Consider the following 21,772-nt stretch of genomic DNA (forward strand, 5'->3'; position numbering starts at 1 on the left):
TGTTTCCAACGTATTCATGACACTTTTTCATTGAGGAATAGTATAGTTCCTGAATAATATAGAAGCTACATTAGAGTTAAAAAAACAAACATCTTCAATATTCATATTTATCACCAAAAATTCCAAATAAATTCTTCATACTTTTAATTTAAGTTGTAGCTTATTTTACAATGGATGTGATAACTTCACATTTGAAATTGTAGGCCTATAACATTTTGGAAACAGCGCTGATGGTAACCATCAGCACACAACTAAAAATATTATTTTGTAAACATCCTCATTGTGGTCATGGTTTATGAAGTACATGCACATATGAAGCAGCTGTGTGGATTTCTATGAGGCAAAAGTCCGCCTGTGCTCATCTTTACAGCCAATAAAACTGCATGAGATAAGCGTCCGTCTCAAAGGTTAAGATTGAAGTCTATTTTCACAAATTAGCGATCGCTCACTAATGCCTGCTGGGAATTTGATTCAGTCAGAACAAAGGGAGTCGTCTTCGATATTCCTTTATTGATCCAGCATCTAACAAAAAAATGGATTTGAGGCCTAAAGAATCTTCTGCTTTTTTCTTTCTCCTGCTTATTTTCACACTCAGCAAGTTTAGTGAAGCGCAAAGTAAGTGATGAACATTTTTAACTGGAAAATATGGCATAGGATAAAGTGATTTGAGAGATGACTCGTTACACTGCGGAAAAACATGTAGGCTTAGGATCAGATATGAAGATATATTTCGAAAACAGGAATGAAGAGCAATCTTTTTTTGAAAATCTTGTTAATCTTGAAAATGTTAGGCTAATATTTCAAATTGTAAGAATTAGTTTTAAGCTTTGCTTGTTATGGTTAATTGAACATCAATGCTATTTTGTTTTTTAAGAACAAGAAATGGTTGATTCAGGAATTGTTTCACTGACACTGTACAATCATACTGAGTTATCAACTTCTAGCATCAATCATAAATCTTTTACACATTTTTAATAACAGTAATTATGTAAAATGTTATATGTTATCTGCATATTGTTTTACTATGGATACATTTTAAAATGCATTGAAAATTCTTAAATTAAAATTGTGGTCAATTCAAACAGTATTTCAACTTTACATACAGTCTACTCTTATTATACATAGACAAAAACACATTCCAGTATTTTCTGCTTAATCATATTTTTAATTTAAATGACTTTTTCCAACTAATTCAATGATTTTGAAATATTTGAATTTTAGTAGGCCTACTTGTTTGTAAATGTAGCATTTATTTTTTTCCATACTTTATAATAGTTGTACTTTTTGCAGTGGCAACCAAGACCACCCTAGTGAAAAAAATCCTATACCAAAATGTATTTAAAACACTATATTTCATATAGCCTACTACAAATCCAATAACATATTTCCTGACATCACTTGATACTTACTAATATAATATTATAATTAAACTTTATTTGGATTATTTATTGCACAATGCACATTTCTTATATTAAGCCTAAAATGTGTTTTAAATATAACTGTTAGTAAGGATATGATTTTTGTATAATATTAATCTTTAAATGCAAGATATTTAAAGTGAACATAAACTATACTAGTTCCATTTTAGCACAATTCAATATTCCTAAGTATATCTTTATTTGGACATCAGCACTATTTCTGGATAACTAAAGTGCATTAAGTACAAAATGACTTGTTTCAATTTGCAGACTACAAGTATACCAATTTAGTTTACCAAAAGTACAATTGCAGGTCATTTATATTAAGTACATAAATATATATTTGTAGTATATGTAACAAAGTAAATGTATTTCAAAAACATTTTGGTTTATTTATTTTTCACTAGGGTATTCATGACTATTAATTCTGAATTTCCTTTTCTCTGAATGGTACAGGCCTTTGCTCGGCAAGTCCCGCAATTGTTATTAAGGAAAACAACGCTATTAAAGACATAGTTACAACAATCACCGCTGAGGACGGTGTGACGGCCAGAATCACTAGACAAGTTCCAGAGGGTCTCTTCAGCCTTGACGGATACGATCTCATTGCTGAGACTGTGCTGGACTTTGAGGTTAATATGGAGAGTCTGTTGTTGTGGTCAACAATTACACTCTAAATCTATCATTTAAAAATGTTTGTTTCCAGGGGTGTAAAGTACAAAAGTATGTACTACTCAAATAACCTTTTATAGCTTTTTAACAGCCAGTGAAATACTTTTCATTGAAAAATTTACTTAATTCTCATTAAGAAATGTCTTCGCACTAAGTTTTCGATCTAAACTGGTGGTGTGTTTTGGTTGTTTTCTCACTTAAAGGTGCAAAATTTTCGTAAAAATTTTGAGTATCTATTAACAGAAATGCAATATGACATCCATAACTATGTTTTCAGTGGTGTATAAAGAACTTACTTAATAAACCGTAATGTTTTTATTACCTTAGAATGAGACATTTATATCTACAAAACCGCGGGCGCCCCCTTCTTCGGAGGTCGCCATATTGTGACGTCATGTTTCTACCGTATCCGAACGCGAACAAACAGCGCTACGGAGCGCGTTTCGACACTACCTTGAGAGAGAAGCCGCAGAAAGCTAGAAACTAGCCATAAACACCCTGAGTACTGACTTTTTCCTTGTCAGTGGTGTAAAATATGTAGTTGGATTGTTCCATGTAACTTAGTTCTCCTCCCTCGCTGTGTTATGGCTTTGCTATGTGGGGATAAATGTGCTGGTTACGTTCGTGAGACATATTATTAGTACTCTTGTCATTGACCGTAAAACAGGAACAGGAAACGTTACAGGAATCACCAACCCGTCGATCGCGGTCGACAAGTCGATCTTGGAAGCATTTTAAGTCGATCGCGAAGAGTTTTCAAAATCAGAGAAAAAAAGCCTATTGTGTGTAGTAAATGGTGTCTAGGGGAAAGCTTGCGGGGGACGTCGCTGGAAAAACCAGCAATGCAAGTTTGAGAGGAGCGCCCCCGACAAACCTCGCGAGAATCACGAAATGCTTTACGGTAACGACGTCACACACATCCATAGATCAACAACAACATAGGAAGCAAGAAGACACCTGCGCGCATTTCAGACGTGATACTCGAGTAAAAGATGGAAAAAGTAAAGAAAACGCGGTCGGAAGAGACTAGGAAAAGGAAAAGAGAATCTGACCGCGTGAGGAACCGGATAAGAGTCCCAATCGTTCAGTCATTTACTCGTTGGCGCGAGCTAAAAAGCAGCACAGGATGCAACAGCAATGCTGACCTGGCGATCTTGTTGATGGACTAATAAGTAAATATCTTATTTGTAAACTTGTTTGCGTTCTATATTGTATGTTGTTGCGCTTGCTTGTATTATGTCATTTTTTACGATGCTGTTCATTCATCAATTGTTGATAATTAGACCAGTCCAATAATTTATCATGAGATTATCATGAGAACAGTCAATATCTCACATAAAACACAAATAAGCCTAGAGGTTGTAAAAAGTGTAAACGAGCACAATTTGCAAACTATTATGATAAATTGCAATAATCATGTCTAACGACATCACAACGGCGAATGTTATGATATAATGCGACGTACATTTAACTTTATTGATGTCATCTGGCATTTTGTAATGTTTACATTACAATCAAAAAACACAAATGAAATTATACAGTAGTCCTAGACTATAGGCTATTTACTTGTGATTTAGCAGCAATCATGTAAAAACCTTATAAGCCAGCAAACGCGGTAGGCTACTTTATTATTATAAAGTAGTCTAACACTTGACATATAGTTATTATTATCTTTTTACCATCATCAGTAGTTCAGTAGACTATGCAGTAGCCTAATATTTGTATGATATCGTGAAACATTACCTGGTCAATATCTTCGGAGTCTATCTGTGCCTGTTGCATGCCCGACGCTACTATCCTACTGAACAGGTACCAGTGTGGGGGGTGGGGTGGGGGTATTTACGACAGTGCAAGTATTCCACAGCGACTCGCTGTTTGTCGCTGTCGCTGTTTGTCAAAAACAGAATTCCTGCATAGTGTGCCTTCAAACAAGGCTTTACGCTTTAACCAGCTCAGCCACAGTAAAAGGCTCATATTTAGCCAGCTAAACTTTCAATACCCTGTTAGAAAAAAACATATAGTTGCATAGTTTCATGTGGTTCTTCTCCGTCGCTGTATTATGGGTTTTTTATGTGGGGGGAAATGTGCTGGTTACGTTTGTGAGACAATCAGCAGATTACTATTATTTATTATATTATATATTAAAACCCTTGATCCTCACCTGACTATGGCTTTGTAAACTTTATCCATGATGTGGTTTATAATGGACTGTGGTACAGAAATAGTGACAATGTTAAACACTCTTGGCTTACTCTGGCTATTCTCTGCCTTCTCAGACGACGATGTGTTTGTCCCATTTTAGCCACCATAGCTTCTTCGAAAGGGAGGGGTGAGCAGTTGGTTATTATTGGAACTCTCTGGCCCTGTCCCAAATGGCACACTCCGGACTTGTGGACTTCCTCAGAGTCCACACTTCGGTGACGTCATGTAGTGCAGACCTATAGGGCCCTTAGCGCGAGTCCGCGAGGGCGCATTGAGAGGTATTTTTGGGACAGACTCGATCGTCACGGCGGAAACAGGAAGAAGGTCTCAGCTCAGACATCGAAGCTGAATAAACTTAAAGGTCATCTCATCAGTCCCTTTATTAGAAAAATATCACAAATATCATTAAAACAAATTACAGTCTTTAGCATTGAGAACAGGATTTTATTTTCCCAAATCTTATATCCATGTGAATTACACAGCCTGCTTTTACAGTTCTATAAGTATATGCCACCTGGGCATTAGAATAGATGTCATGGTTATGTAAGTGATCAATACAGTTGTACATAATAATACATAATGATCAATAACACAAAATTAAAATGTAAATGAGTTTAAGAAAAATGTATAGGTTTCAATATTCATACTATGTTTATATGACTCAGTAAAGCCATGACATTCGGTTCTATTTATGTAATGAATCATAATGCGATCGTATTATTTAACACGCTATTATTATGTTTGTGATATCAACCACTGGTCGATAATGTTTGTATAAACTGTAAGTAACAACTGGTAAAATGTACGCCTATATCATAAAGCCATGTTAACACTCCGTGAGCGAAATCTCCTCCCATCCGTTTTCTGATTGGCATTTCGCAAGAATTCCTGGGTAGTTAAAGTGTGTGGAGCCTGCATCTATGCGGGCTTCGCGGAAGACCGCTTCAAGGGTACAAAGGGGGCGCTGCTGAGCACACACACTTCAGAGCGTTAAAATGCTAAATGGGACGGCCTACGGACTCGTAGACTCGGCGAGTACGCGCAATTTAAGTCCACGAGACCGAAAGTCCGCATGAAGTGAGCCATTTGGGACAGGGCCTCTGACGTAGAATACTCTCTGACGTCACTCTGTCACGCCCTTGGTGCGAGCTCACCACGCCCTTGGCAGCCCCTGGTATAAAAGCATCTGGTTCCGTCAAAACTACTATAGCGAGTCAGGAGTTGGAATTACGAGTATTTAAAAAAAGGATAGATATATATTAGCATCTAGTTAGCATAGCATTTATATAGTTATTTAGATAATTTCGTGTAGCCTAGGTAGTTAATCTCGTCTATCGCTCCAGTGTGCAACCTGCATTTTACGTGGGATTACTTCTCCAACACAATGGAGGTGGAAATGGGCTTCTCCACACAGCTAGCGCTGCCAAACCCTGCTCTTCCTGCATGAACTCCACCACCGCAGCGGCATCATGATGTGAGTGAGCATATATTTTTAATCACAATTTATGTTCCTTCTTATAGACCAATTTCGAGCCGACGTCACAGTTACGTCACGGCGCTAGCTGGAGGCAAAACAAAGGGAAAACTGCAGGCGGCCAATACAGACGAGCACGGATTCGGCTACATAATAAGGAGCTTAAATTGTTATTATTATTATTAAATGTCATCTTGTTGTGTTGTTGGGTGCAAGAATCAATGAATAATGAATATGCTGTATCTGGAATTTTTATTTTTAGAAAATATTCACATTGCTAAAATTGCACCGTAATGTCACTCTTTACATTGTCGTCTTCTTGGTGCTGGCTAGGCAGAACTGCGGATCATACCACAAAAGTCTTGTATGTGTGACCATTCAGCACATAGTTATAGGCATCTAAAGATTTATATGCCCTCAGTTTCTCTATCGGATAGGTGTGGAAGTCAGGTCACTCAACCGGAGGTAGCCTAGCGTTAACGTTAATCCTGTCAGTTCGTCCATCATTGAGTGAGCGTGTAACGGCTATGGGTCGGCCAATCTGGTTCCATCCGTTAAAATTAACTTTTGCAAATAACAATCGCGGTCTTGGACAGTGAGTGACCTTGCACATTAAAATCGGATTTTCTCCAGTCATTGTTAAAGGCACACTGTGGAGGAATTCCGTTTTTGTCAAACAGCGACCCCTTGAGTCGCTGTGGAGTACTTGTATTTAACGTTACTGTCGTAAATACCACTCACCAGAGATGTCTCTGCACTCACGGCCTGATCCCCTCCCCCTGTATACCGGTACCTGTTCAGTAGGATGGAAGCTGTAACCAGTGTAAATAAGGCGTGGCCCCTTTAGGAGCTGCGCGCGCTCTGTTGAACTGTCAGCAGTCTGTATTGTGTGCGGGTTATTTCTGTTTGATTCTCATTCTTATCCTATTTTTGTTTATCAAGTAACGCTGTGGACGGTAGAACGTGTGACAGACAGTTACACAAGTTCGAATGGGGAATAAAGTGCAAGTTGTGAGATGCCAATTTCCTTAGTCTGTGAGTCTGTCTGGCCTCTGTAATGACTTCATCTGTGAGCTATCCCTATTTTTCCTCCTGACACAACACGTTACAAAGCGTCGGACATCGAACAGGCACAGATAGCCTCCGAAGATGTCTACTAATCCATCAACAAGAACGCCAGGTCAGCATTGCTTTTGCATCCATTGCTGATTTTTAGCTCTCGCCGACGAGTGAAAGCCGAGTGAGACTCTTGTCTGGTTCCTCACGCGGTCAGTTTCCCGTTTTCTTTTCCTTGACTCTTCCGACCGCGTTTTCTTTGTCGACTCTGCCAAGATTTAATTCTGAAATGCGTGCTTTGTTGATGTATGTGACGTCGTGCCGTAAAGCAAGTCGTGATTCTCGCGAGATTTTTCGGGGGCGCTCCTCTCAAACTTATATAGCTGGTTTTTCCAGCGGCGTCCCCCCCAAGCTTTACTACCAGGATGATTCGCCCTAATATGAGTTTGTTTACCACCGAAGTTACTTTGAAGCTGTTATATAAAGGTACAATTCCTCCACAGTGTGCCTTTAAAAAACAACCTAACAAAACTTGCATACTAACGTTAGGGAAGCGGCCAGAGGGATCGTTCTGCCACCACCTAAGCTCCGCCCACAAAAAAATCACCATGTTTACCAACTGAAAAGGGGTCTATTAGGCTAAAGTTAATCCTCTGGTGTCGACAAACACGTCGGTGCGATTTGCTGATTATTTTTTTCACATAGCAGCAAAATATAATGAACGTAATAGTAATAATAATCCTGGAAAAAATTACCTCAAAATGACTGAATATAAGAATAATCGGATGCCGATCGCGATGCGGGAGTTAAGACTGCAGTTTGAGCTGGTGTCCATAGACAATTCGACCTCCTCCACTTCAGGTGAAGGTGGGGGAGAAAAGTTCTCGACTTCTAATGACCGCTCTGTTGCAAAGCTACTTGCGTCACTCCATTTTAGCTAGTTTGACAGCAGCTGTCACTGCGGGTCTGTGCACACCCTGACATAATCAATTCTCCGGTTTACGGTATCGGTGCCTACACAATGCAAGAGTTTAGAAGCTTTAAGTCATTAGAAGCTTATGAATATTTCTGATGCGGCTAGGTGCAAGACTTAGAAACCAACAAACTTGTAAACTGCGATGGCTCAGTCATACTTGAGGTTTTAGGCGTCATTTATATGTGGAAATAAATCTGATATGAATTGGATGTGCATTTTGGACCTACTGTGTAAGCAGACAGTCAGTGGCTATGTACGTCATTAAAATTGTGTCTTTTTATAATAGTTTGCGGTACAGATATATCTATAACAAATGAAAATGTGTTGACTAACAGAGTATTTATTTTGTTCATTTGTGTTAAATAAAAATCGAGCTGGCGCTGAAATATTTTGCTTTTGAAATCATGCTGAGTGCTCGTAGTTGATGCTGCTGCGCGAAAGTTAGCCTGCGCGGGCCCGCCCACTAAATCCAGTGAGGTGAAGCTGGAGCTCTATGGGATTAGATTTCGGTCACAATTCTGCGCGCGCAAGATCACATTTTGAGCTCGCAAAAGGGCATTTCGCACGCGCGTGAACTGAGTTTTGAGGAGAAATGTTCATCTCGCAGACAAGAAAATATTTCGAGCGAACGAAAATCAATTTTGCATTTAAAATAAGTATTTGGATGTGCGCAGACGTTCTCTTTCGCATGTGCAAAGTTTCACTTTCTTGCTCCTTTCATCTTTCATACCAGCCGTGCGCTCTCTAAGCGCAGACAGCTCGCTTGCTCAACACAACCCAGCTGCTAAATTCTGATTGGCTAGCTTGTCAACCAATCACAAGACTCCCTGCATCACTGACTGTGGAAGAGGAAAAATACATGGTGGAAGATATTTATGTTTAATGGCTTGATTTAAGTTCAAATGTCTACCACTCGACGACCACAGTTTATTTTTTAGCTTATTTTAAGCTATTTTTTTTAGCTTATTTTTAATCGAAATCAAATCGTACTATTACTGTACATAATGACATGTCCCAGTGTTTGCTGCCCCTCAAGTGGTAGTTCTAACTTCTTTCTGAACTGCAAGTTATGTAATTAACATTAGTGAAATATGAATGTAACCGAGCTGGGGTCTCAAATTTTACACGTTTTCAGAAATGAAGATGGACAGACTTTTCCCCTTTTAATGAAATAAGTGTGTAAAAACGGTACATCATACACATTAGAATAAAAAAGCAATCAAATAAACGTAGAAATGCAATGTAATAACGTTAAAATAATAATCAATCTACTTGATATCCTTGGAATTATTTAAACAAAAACATTCACAGCAGAGATGTTCTGTAAAACAACTATCATACTAAAATATACTTTATTTTCTTATATACTATTTTAGGATAGATAGTGTGCACATTGGGATGCAGGCTTGTTACCCTCTCTGCAAAAAATAAAAATCTAATTATGAGAGTAATTATATTGAAGTCGTGTGAGTCACACACCCAAGATTTTCACTTACAGTTATATTTGCATATGTTTGCATTGTTACCCACATCTTTTTCTTTCTTTTTTTTGCAGTGAGAGGAACAAGCCTGCATACCAATGTGAACACTATCCATCCTAAAATAGTATATAAGAAAATACAGTAAAAAAAAAAAATTAGTATGATAGTTGTTTTTACAGAACTTCTCTGCTGTGAATGTTTTTGTTTACTTGAACTTAAATTGAAGTTTTCAATCCATTAAACAAATTAAACAAACATCTTCCACCATGTATTTTCCTCTTCCACAGTCGGTGATGCAGGGAGTCTTGTGATTGGTTTTCAAGCCAGCCAATCAGAAAGGAACAAGAAAGTGAAACTTTGCACATGCAAAAGAGAATGTCTGCGCACATCCAAACACTTATTTTAAATGCAAAATTAATTTTAGTTCGCTCAAAATATTTTCTTATCTGCGAGACGAAAATTTCTCCTCAAAACTCAGGTCACGCGCGTGCGAAATGCCCTTTTGCGCGCTCAAAATGTGATCTCGCGCGCGCAGAATTGTGACCGAATTCTAACCCCATAGAGCTCCAGCGAGGGGAAGAGCTAACTTAGAGCTCCAGCTCCTTCCATTTGGCTCTGCATCGAGTCCCACTTGAGACAGTTTGAATACGGTGTGAGTGCGCGCGCTCGACCGGGACTCTCTCTCTCTCTCTCTCTCTCTGCTCGTTCCAGCTTTGTGTTGCCAGGTGTACGATAATTGTCGTATTTGTACGATCATTTTGACCTCTGTACGATGTACGATCAATAATGAAAAAAATCCCATAATGTACGATAATTTCAGAGTTTTCAGTCGTTCGTGCAAACACACATCCTACCGCTTCTCTCTCTGACCCAGAATCATTTCGCAGGCTCACCTGCCTGCGCTGCACATACAAACACGTACACACAAACACACCATCACAAACGCAAGCAAACACATACACACAAACACATACACACACAGGCACCACACGGTGTCGCCTGTCCCGCACGTCAACACTACACCCCCAATAACATACAATATAGAACGCAAACAAGTTTACAAATAAGATATTTACTTACTAGTCAATCAACAAGATGCTGTTGCATCCTGTGCTGCTTTTTAGCTCGCGCCAACGAGTAAATGACTGAACGAGTTGGACTCTTGTCCGGTTCCTCACGCGGTCAGATTCTCTTTTCCTTTTCCTAGTCTCTTCCGACCGCGTTTTCTTTTCTTTTTCCATCTTCGACTCGAGTATCACATCTGAAATGCGCGCAAGTGTCTTCGTGCTTCATACTGTATGTTGTTACCGTTACGTCGTTACCGTAAAGCCTTTCGTGATTCTCGCGAGATTTGTCGGGGGCGCTCCTCTCAAACTTGCATTGCTGGTTTTTCCAGCTGCGTCTCCCCCCAAGCTTTACTACCAGGATGATTCGCCCTATATGAGTTTGTTTACCACCGAAATGACTTTGAAGCTGTTATATTAAGGTTAAATTCTTGCATAGTGTGCCTTTAATACAGACTAGGCTATGTACTTTTATTTTATTTTTTTTATAATAAAATTACATTGCATAACCCATAGAGATCGCACTGTCCAAAGTTTGGGAATATTCACACATAACATATACACATAAAACATGATATTCGAGTTTTAAAATCAAACATTTTAAAAGAGAACAATACATCACGGTTGTTTAAACCAATCAACATTAAGCTGTGTCGTCAGCAAGTCGTTTCCCATCATGCTTTTGATTAGCGCAGTCGGTGGAGAGCAACTGCGCGTGACTGCAGAATCCAACACGTGCGCCTTGCGCTCGCGAGAGTTTTTTGACACACGTCAGCATGACATCAGCGCAAGGCGGACCGCTCTTGGACACATTTCTAACCGGCATGCATTACGCGCTGATCACCGGTGATCGGTTCTGCACAGATTTTGCTCATCTCAAACAAGCCTGATGTCTCTTGGACAAGCCCCCTACAGCTGACTGGCTCACTCTCTCCTCCCCCATCATGAGTGGGCACACCCCCTACAGCTGATTGGCTCACTCTCCCTCCTCCCCCATAATGAGTGGACACGCCCCCTACAGCTGACTGGCTCACTCTCTCCTCCCCCATCAAGAGTGGAGACGCCCCCTACAGCTGATTGGCTCACTCTCTCTCATTCCCCATCAAGAGTGGACACGCCCCCTACAGCTGATTGGCTCACTCTCTCTCCTCCCCCATAGTGAGTGGACATGCCCCCTACAGCTGACTGGCTCACTCTCACTCCTCCCCCATCAAGAGTGGAGACGCCCCCTACAGCTGATTGGCTCACTCTCTCTCATTCCCCATCAAGAGTGGACACACCCCCTACAGCTGACTGGCTCACTCTCTCCTCTCCCATCAAGAGTGGACACGCCCCCTACAGCTGATTGGCTCACGCTCTCTCCTCCCCCATCAAGAGTGGACACAGCCCTTACAGCTGACTGGCTCACTCTCTCTCCTCCCCCATCATGAGTGGACACGCCCCCTACAGCTGACTCTCTCTCCTCCCCCATAATGAGTGGACATGTCCCCTGCTGCTGATTGGCTACTAGTGTGTTGCGCCACTCGGTCTAATGGCGCGTTTCCACTGCATGGTACGCCTCAGTACGGTTTGGCTCGGCACGGCACGGTTCGGCTCGCTTCGCTTTTCCACTGCGTGGTACGACTCGGCTCGGCGCAGCACGGCTCGGTTCGCTTTAGCTCGGTTGCTTTTCCACTGCAGTTAGTACCGCTTCGAAGTGGGTGGGATTATGACTGATCGTTATAGTTTATCCGCTCCTCGGCAACAAACGAGAGGAACGTCTGCACTTCTTGTCCACTGACCACGATTCAGCCATTTCTTTTTTGGAAGTTTTTTTTCTTCAAGCAAGTCAAGCAAGTAGTTTTAAAACAGGTGCTACAGCGGTGGCTGTTACTGGCTATTTAAATCTAGCGGGTTTAATGTCTCGCAAATACAATGACGCTGGTAGTGACGATTCTGTCTGTCAGACCAATCAGTGACCTGCAGTGTTTTCACATCACATTTTAGTATCGGTACGGTACGCTTGGAACCTCATCAGAAGTGGTACCATTTAAAGCGAGCCGAAGCGAGCCGTACCGTACCGTAACGTACCATGCAGTTGAAAAGCGCCACAAGTGAGACGTACCAAGCCGAGCCGTACCGTACCAAGCAGTGGAAAAGCGCCATAAACCTCTTTCAACAGTGTTTCTCAGAAATCGCTTATGGCAGAAAACGTTTAGTTGTCAGTCTGTCAATTACTGTTTTCAAGTGTTTTTAACTGCAGCTTCTGAATTTAACAATTTTAGGTAGCAAGTTTAAAGACATTGCTTTCAGTTTACACAATATAGAGTTTTATTTTCAGGGCATTAAGAATAAATAAAAAAATAGGCTGCTTTATGCATTTTGTTATTTAAGGATGAAAAAGTTATCTTGATATTACTTTAGATATAGAATTGACTTCTGAATTCTGTTACCTTAAATTATATATTTATCTCTGTAAAGCTGCTTTGAAACAATCTACATTGTTAAAAGCGCTATATAAATGAGGATGACTTGACTTGACTTGACTTTAGATACTTAAGCACAATTACACATGTAATATTTTATTTTACTTTCAAGTATGGTTTTGGTTTGATGCTTTGACTTGTAAATGAGTAAAATTTTGATAAAGTACAAATAGTCTAGCTTAATTATTTCTCAGTACTTTTACACCCCCACCTGTGTCCTCATTTATGCATAACATTTAAAAGGAACCAATTTGCTTAAAATAATAAAATTAACAGACCTTTTATGTTATGTGATTTTCGTAGACATTTGACAAGGACAAACCACACGAGGTGAATGTTGAGTGTACAAAAGATGGTTCTCCTTCTGTAAGTAATGGTGTTTTATTTAAATTAACCTAGAAAATTCCTTCTTTCAAATGCTTGCTCTTGAAGTAATGCATGTCTCCTGCATGTCAAATCTGTATCTTTTAGATGACACTGACTCTGAGAATAATCGTTGAGGATGTGAATGATAATCCACCAGCGTTTGCAGAGAGTCAGTACTCACTAAACGTCGATGAGGTACAATGTCATGATCCTGTTATACAATTTACTTACATTATACATATAGCCGTGTTGTACAATTTACTTTAATCCTGTTTATTTATCTGCTTTTATCTTATAACCAAAATCTGAAAGCTTTTAATGATTGTTGTAGTTAACAAAAGTGGATACCAGTGTTGGCCTAATCACAGCAACCGATCCTGATGAAAGTGATAGACTTTACTACCGTTTGGATTCTCCTCAGGTACGCAACAAAAATCCCAAAGAATGTGTATAGAGTTTGTATAAATTGTATTTCATGGCAATCACAACAGAAAATTGTTGGGAACTATGTGTTCTGAAATATCTACCTTTTGAAATTCTCTAAGAAAATTCCCCTTTTATGTTGGTTCCAAATTATTATTGAAGTTACATCCAGGAATCCTTTACATGGGCAAATCAAATTCAAAAACGAGCAATTCTCTCTGAAACATTGTTCTCTCTCAGGGAGAATTTGGGCTCCAGGCTGATTTCAATCCCAACATTCTGGTGAAAAAACTTCTGGATTACGACAAAGTTAAAAAAATCACAATGACGCTGTATGCACAGGTGAGTTGGTTTGACCTAGGTTTCATTTCCAAAGATGCTTGTTTTTGTAGAAACAACTTTCATTTGTTGATATTTCAGGACACGCAGATTGGATCTACAGCAGTAGTCTCCCACACCGCCTCAACCACAATTGAGGTCAATATCCTAGACATTGACAATCGTCCACCGTGGTTCCAGCCCTGTACAGAAATAGAGTTAGTCACAAGCAAAGTGTGCATGAACTCTGGTTATGAAGGGACGGTCAAGTTAAATGAGCAAGAGGTGGGTATCGGGGAGTGTGTAACTGCCTCAACAAACACCAACACTTCACACATTATAAAGTTGGAAACTTTATACAAAAAAGTCAATATTCATTGGGGCAGTGTGATTTAGCCTAAAGTGCTGGACTGATCTTGAGTCACAGCGTCAGATGAGCATATCAATGTTTCTGTACAACACAGACAGGTCCGTTGTCCTTGAAGCCAGGTCCAGTCTTGGCCATTGATGGAGACAAAGGCAGGAACGAGGCAATTCGTTACAGTTTTCTTGGAGGTGAATTTAAAGTCCTCATGGGTTGAAATAAAGATTTGATGTCTCTCTGTGAAGAGTCGACTGTTTTCATTAGTGAATTTTACTTGTTCAGAAACTGGAGATCCTACATTTCAAATCAACATGGACACCGGGAGCATCACAATGCTGAAACCAGTTGGGGAGGCAGGACCGATTGTTCTCACAGTTATGGTGGGATAAAAAAAATGTTTTGAATGTTACATGCAATCAAAAAGTTAATTTTGGAACCACAGTATATCTTCTGTACACTTGGTTCTTTATTGCCATGAAGAACCTTTAAACTTTTTTGCATAGTGGAAAAAGTTTCTTTAGATTATTAAAATGTTCTTCACAAATGTGAAGATGTTTTCCCTGGTTTCCTTAGGCATATCAGAAGGAGAACCCTGATCAGTTTGCCACCACCACAGTCATCCTGAAAGTGGTGATATCCAGCAATCACCCTCCGAAATTTGTGAAGCCAAGTTACGAAGGCTTTATCTCAGAGGACGCAGGTCTGGACAGCCTTGTGTTGGAGAGCAAAACATCCAACAGACCCCTCCGAGTCCAGGCTACCGATGAAGACTTTTCCAATGTAAGAACTCAGAGACAAACAGCATTCTGGTCTGTGCATGTGATTGGGAAGTTAGTCTAGATAATAGAAAACACATAGAGCATCAATAATAAAACATGAGAATAATGAATGTTTGTAAATCATTCGAAAATCATTCATACATTGGTATTCATAAAACCATTTTGACGAAAATTCTTGGATTGCATTGAATAGTTTGTATTCAAGTGACATTAATTTCAAAACACATAAAACACATTTCATTGAATCATAGTCATGTTGACCTTAAGTGTTTGTAAAAAAAAGAAAAGAAGGAAAGAAAATAATTTTATTGAATCGTCTTAGTTAAGTTTTCATAAAACCGTTCTAAATACTTAGAATAAACTGAATAGTTTCTAAAGCAATTCTAACAAATTGTTGCACTGACTATTTGTTTGTTGTATATTGTATTGTTTGCAAAACTGTCTCATTACTGTTGCATTAATTTAAAAGTTTATGAAAAAATTATAACATAAAATCTTGATTGAAATGAATGGCTCATAAAACCATTCTCAGTCGCATTGAATTTAAATAATTCGTGAAACCACTCTTGACTAAATTGTTGCATTCAATTCGATGTTACAATTTACATACGAATGGTTTTCGATTGATTTACACACGTTTTCTGCTCAGGTTTACTTGATGCAGAATGTCGTCATATTTCTGGTGTAAATAGCTGGATTTCTGTCTTTGTAGGGCTATAATCCTGACATCAAATTTGAGGTTGTAGACGGTACTGAATTTTCAATTACACCAGAGGGTTTCATACTCATGGCGAAGACGGTTTCCCCAGGCACTGTGAATTTACAAGTAAGAACTTAATATTTCATACAATTGACATTTGCTAATCGTTTGTGTGAGATTTGGAATATTTATAACTATGATTCAATGTGACTCAGATGAGGGTGTTTGACACACAAAATGATGAATCCAGCACCGCTCCTCTTACGGTGGACGTCACGCCAGGTAAGACCAGCATGTTATCAAGACAACACCTCATTATAACAGGGCTAACTGACAGTGGCTAGCAGGGTGTGGGCTAATCATGGCGCTTCTTGGAGATCCTGGCTTTCAGCAAACAATTTTGTTGAAGAATGTGTGGATATCTCTTTCTAGAGTTCAGCTCAATACATTGAAGAGAAACATCAATAAATAGTTTAATGCGGTTGATTTGGTCCATAAATTGAATTTCAAAGACTCACTTGAATCAGTCAACAGCAAACCTCTTGACTATATAGTGACACCCTTTTTTCTACAGGGGTTCCCACTACCACACCGGTCACTACGATCATGACTTCGTCCATCATAACAACAGATCAGACCACTAACACACAGATAACAGCCGTCACCTCCACCTCCACCTCCACCTCCACCTCTCACCCTGGTTCCAACACAGCTTTGCCCCCCGGCACAGGTACACTAATGCTAATCTAACTAGCTTTGTTAAATCTTAGCTTTGCATACACTTAAGGAGAGTTCACTCCATGTCGGACTTACCTTAATTACAAGCGTTCACATCTCGCTTACAACTCGTACAACTCGTAATTGCAACTTGTTGAGTTACACTTTATTTCGATAGTCCACTTTAGACATTCTACTATCTATAAGTATCTTTGCAACTGCATGTCAACTAACTTTCATTAGAGTATTAGTAGACTGTTAGGTTAGGTTTAGGGTTAGTAGAAGTTGATATGTACTTGCAAAGTTACTTACAGTTAGTAGAAGGTCTGTTGGTGGAGCATCAAAATAAAGTGTTAGCAGATATTAAACCGAGTCTACTAATACTCTAATGACTGCTAGTTGACACGTAGATGCAAAGTTACTTAGTAGAATGTCAAAAGTGGACTATTAAAATTAAAGTGTTTCCTTTCTGAAAGCTGCGTCTTGTACCACATGACTGCTGTTTACTCCTGGTATTAAGAAGCGTTTTTTTGGTCGATCGGATCACAAGTAGATGATGACCACTTCCAGAGGGAGTTGAAAACGCACTAGACCAATTGCTTTCGTAGTGTAAACGCTCATGTGAAGGTGTTCATTCAGCCACAGAAGACCGTCTTTTCTCCGTCTACTGATCTAATGAGTAACATTATAGGAAGAGCTCTAGACAGACGGGATTTAAACTTACCAAGACGTAAAATGTACTAAGCACAATGTTCTCTCTCCATTCCTGATTTCTAACACACACTCACAGCGTTCGGCTGTCAGAGCAGAAACTAAAGCTGATGCTCTTTGTGTGTTGTTCCGTCGTCTCCGGTCGCATTCATATGTTTACAAGCATTTCCTTTTTTCATTAGATCGAAAGATCTGAAAAAAACGATTCATTTACTCACCCATAGTCCCTCCCCTTGAAGAAATCAGGACAGAAGTGATTGAAAGTGGTCAAAAGAGATGGATTAAACACCAGGTGTAAACGAGAATGTGTCTCCCTCGTCTACTTGTGGTCCAATCTACCAAAACGCATCTTTATACCAGGTGTAAACAGGGCCTGAGGATGTGAACAGCTCTGGGAACGTCATCTACTCAGTAGATGTAATTACGACATGGCGTGAAAACAGCATTAGTTCGAACTAGTCTTATTTTTCAAATTCAAACCTAGTCTATTTACTTTTTTATGTGACTGACTTAAAATTCTGAAATGAGAACAATCTTATTGTTCTTAGTAAGAACAATTACAATCTTAAAGAAAAAAAATAAAGTGATGAGTCATGACTAACTTGTAAGAATTCTAGAAGCATTTTATCCACTGGTGCCATCATATTTGCACATAATAAAACTGATTTAAAATATTGTAAATCACATGAAATTTACTGAATCAAGGTTGCATGTTTTATGCTGTTGGACACTTTTGGATGCTGGCTATTAAGGGTGTGCGATAATACAAAAAACAAACAAACACATAAAGCATGCAATTCAAAATGATTGAAATTGTGAAATTCCAGCAAAATTAAGCCAAAGCGGTTTGTGTACCATTCTTGAAAACCAAATGAATGTTTACCGTAATCATGCCAAGAGCAGTGTTTCTGTGCTCTTGTGCTCAGGAGGACAGCAGGGGAAAGCAGGAGAGTACAGTGCTGGGGACATGGCGGCTGTAGGGGCGAGTTTGGCTGTGATTCTCGTTCTCTGCTTGATTGGCATTGGACTGATGGCGCACCGCATCAAGGGCCATAACGCAGACTGGAAGAAGCTTTCCGAGGCTAGCATCTTCCGTAGCTCAGTGAGTTTCCATTCTCTTTCATCAAAACACAAAGACATTTCAGGAATGTTCTAGGTTACCTGTCATGAAACTGCACATGGAACAAGGACAGAGGTGATCCAAACGCAGGCTTTATTATGAGGAGAATCCAGAGACAGGTACAGGGAAATAGGCAGAAGTCAAAACCAGGTAAGCAGTCCAGATCAGCAATCATACAATGCAGGGATAAGGCAAACGGGAAGACCAGATACAGGCAGGAAGTCCAGGAACCGTGAAACTAGAAAACACTAAGGAACTAGGAAAACGCTTAGGATGCAGTAAGACACTTACAATACTCAGCCAAGGTACAAACAGCCACTCAGGCTTAAGACAGGTGCGCTAAACAAGATAATCAAACACAGGTGCATAAAATAAACCATAATCAGTCCAGGGTAAAACATAATGGAAACAATAACCTGGGAAGAAGTGCCCCACAGAGGCTCAAGCGGGCACTCCAGCCGCAGATCGTCACATAACGCTCTGTTAGAATGATTTTTGATTAATGTCATTTCATTCATGTAAATTGTCATACTGAATAGTCAGATTGAATAGTAAAATCGAATGTATTTGCATTGAATTGAAACATCTGTAAATCCCATCTTACGTAAAATGTCGTACTGATTAGTTAGTTGGTAATAGCATAAACTGTCACACTGAAACAAGCAAAACATTCCTAAATATATTCTAACATTAATTTTTCTGATTGAATTGAATAGTTCATAAAAGCATTCTACACTGTAAAACAATATATGATCAATAAGTTGTGACAACATATGTTTTTACATTAGTTTAACTCATCAAAATAAGTTGTTTAAAGTAATTTTTTTTACAAGACGTTCAAGATTCAACTCAATTTATTCAAGTCAGTTTAATGTAATTTAAAGGCCGTGTTGCAGGGTTAATTTTTCAATGAATTTGTGCAATTTGCTTGTTGGTAATAAACATTTAAACTGTATTTTATGTTGTTGGGTCTCACAAAACGGAATATAATACGAAAAAGTAGGTACTATCTTACAGCGGTTTGCAACGTTTCTCCTTCCCCCACAATGCATTGCATTACGTCACCTTGGGGAGAGAATTTACCAAAGCCCGCCTTGAGAGCATTGAGAGTGACTAGAGAGACGAGTAGTAGACGAGAGTATTCAGATAGCGCAGATTATAGATAAACAGATAAATACATAGAAATAGATAGATAGATAGATAGACTAGATATATAGATAGACAGACAGATATATAGATATAGATAGATAGGCTAGTATATGCGGCAACTGCACATCCAATGGCGCGGGCGCCTCTGACATGCGACCAACTCTACGTTGTCAATCTACCTACTATATATTTCTATCTATTTATCTTTATAGCTGCTAGCTATCTATGCTAATGTTATGCTATATGTCTGTCTGCCTATCTCTCTCTATACCGCCCACACAAGCACCTGCCAAACACAGCGACAGACACGCGGCGGCTAGATTTGCAACAACATTTTCACCGGAGGAAGAGATAAACGCTTAGAAAGGCCCATTTAGCTAGCATGATGCCTTCTATTTCTAGATGACAAAGACAAAGTTTACCAATACTACGACACTTTGACACTATGACTATGAAGGTTACCGGTGTTGTGCCGAATTTCGACCCCAACCGCCAAATTACTACCCCCCTAGCATTGGAAGGTTTAGGATTAGTTGTGGGGGAGGGGTTAGGATTAGGGGTGGGGTTAGGATTAGGCAATCAGGCACTGACTTCAACGAGGGGGGTAATAATTTGGCAGGGGGTCGAAATTCGGCACAACACCTGTACTTATCTGAACTAACGTCATGATCACTGCCACTAGATATTAAGAAAACGTTGATTTTTAAGGCAGCAACTTTTTTTCCTGCCACACTGAATCAAAGCAGTTGTAAAACCCTTTGAAACATAAACTGAAATTTTCAAATGTTCATAAAATCGCTCTTAAGTAAATGTAACTTAATTTTCGGTTTGAATTGTTCTTAAAACCATGCTTACATTTTCAGATTGAATTGCAAAAATAGTTCATAGGTGTATTGATGTAAATACAAACTGAATCAAATTCTAACATAATTGGTTACATTTAATGTTCATAAAACCCTTCTTGTGTAAAATTTTGGATAAATCTGAACCGTTCCTAAAGGTATTCTCACATAAACTGTCACATTCAATGTTTCTAAAACCACTTATGAATTTTTTTCTGCTTGAATTGAATAGTTCATAAAAGTATTCTTCATAAATTGCTACAAATCAAATCAGTTTAAAAAACCTTTGAACAAGAATTATTTAAATGTTCATAAAAACGCTCATGTTAATTTTAGAATTTAATTGAATAGCTTATAAAAGCATTCTCGTAATTTGCTCTTACTTTAATTTTCAGATTGAATTGAATAGTTAATCGACGCATTTTCACGTTTATTGTCAAATTAAAATAAATCGTTCACAAACTATCTTCCTAATTTTTGCAAAAATAGTAAATAAATGTATTCTCATGTAAATTCAATCAAATTCTCATATAATTGGTCACATTCAACGTTCATAAAACTGCAATTGCGGTACATCAAACTTTATGAAGACAATTTTTACGAGAACTATTCCGCTGGCTTAGACCAGTTTGAACCGGCTTAAATTCCAATACGAACCGCACTTTCAAATGTAAATATGTTTGTAATTTGTTCTAGAGTCTAAATGTTAATGATAGTACTTTCTATATCTAGAGCATATTTATTATAGTATGTTTTATTTTCACAGCTTGGTGGGGGTTCAGGTGGTCCTAAGGAGGGTATGCAGTACAGCAATGAGGCCGTCCAGCATGATGGCGATTCTGTAAGTGGGAACTCGAAGTTAGCTGAGTCTGGGCTGAAACTCGGGCCACTGCGGGAGAACATGACCCTTAGCGCCGTCCCCGTTCCCCACACCAACACCAGAACTCCACCCGACACCAGCAGCCTGGCTGATTCAGAAACCACCGACGCCGAGAAGGAAGTCAAACCAATCCTGACCAAAGAGCGGCGCACTGAGGACGGCTACAAAGCGGTGTGGTTTAAACAAGACATCGACCCCAACATCAAAGAGGACGTGGTCATCATTCCCGACACTGGGGAAGCGGATGGAGACCAGGAGGAAGATGACGACAGCGAGGATGAGGACAACCTAAGGACTGACATGGATTCGGAAGATGAGGAAATTTGACATGGATGCTTTCCTTTTTCATATTCCTTTCCCTTAATAAGTCTGTAAATATGCTTCACAAAATTAACATAATTTTCAGTATCTAGCAAAACGAAGTCAACATTAAATCCAAACAGATCATGTTTGCTTTATATATACATACATATATATATATATATATATATATATATATATATATACACACACACATATTTTATGTTTACAAGCTTTTATGTAAGATGCGTTTAATCGCGATTAATCGATTTGACAGCACTATATGGTCCTGTTT

At 39.1% G+C, this 21,772-nt stretch overlaps 1 protein-coding gene across 1 annotated transcript; it reads left to right on the forward strand.

Annotated features, from left to right (window-relative positions):
• The first annotated feature begins 443 nt into the window (after positions 1-443).
• On the forward strand, positions 444-21,636 carry cdhr5b (cadherin-related family member 5b). Its single transcript, XM_077210115.1, has 15 exons — positions 444-615; positions 1,875-2,050; positions 13,112-13,174; positions 13,280-13,369; positions 13,506-13,595; positions 13,838-13,939; positions 14,018-14,200; positions 14,380-14,470; positions 14,562-14,659; positions 14,853-15,059; positions 15,771-15,884; positions 15,974-16,040; positions 16,333-16,488; positions 18,113-18,288; positions 21,064-21,636. Exons 1-15 carry the CDS (start codon positions 534-536, stop codon positions 21,502-21,504), a joined length of 2,136 nt encoding a protein of 711 aa, XP_077066230.1. The 5' UTR covers positions 444-533; the 3' UTR covers positions 21,505-21,636.
• The last annotated feature ends 136 nt before the right edge of the window (positions 21,637-21,772 follow it).

Source organism: Siphateles boraxobius, unplaced genomic scaffold, assembly GCF_051911475.1.
Source record: "Siphateles boraxobius isolate OS27281-9 unplaced genomic scaffold, OSU_SipBor_1 65, whole genome shotgun sequence".
Taxonomy (NCBI): domain Eukaryota; kingdom Metazoa; phylum Chordata; class Actinopteri; order Cypriniformes; family Leuciscidae; genus Siphateles; species Siphateles boraxobius.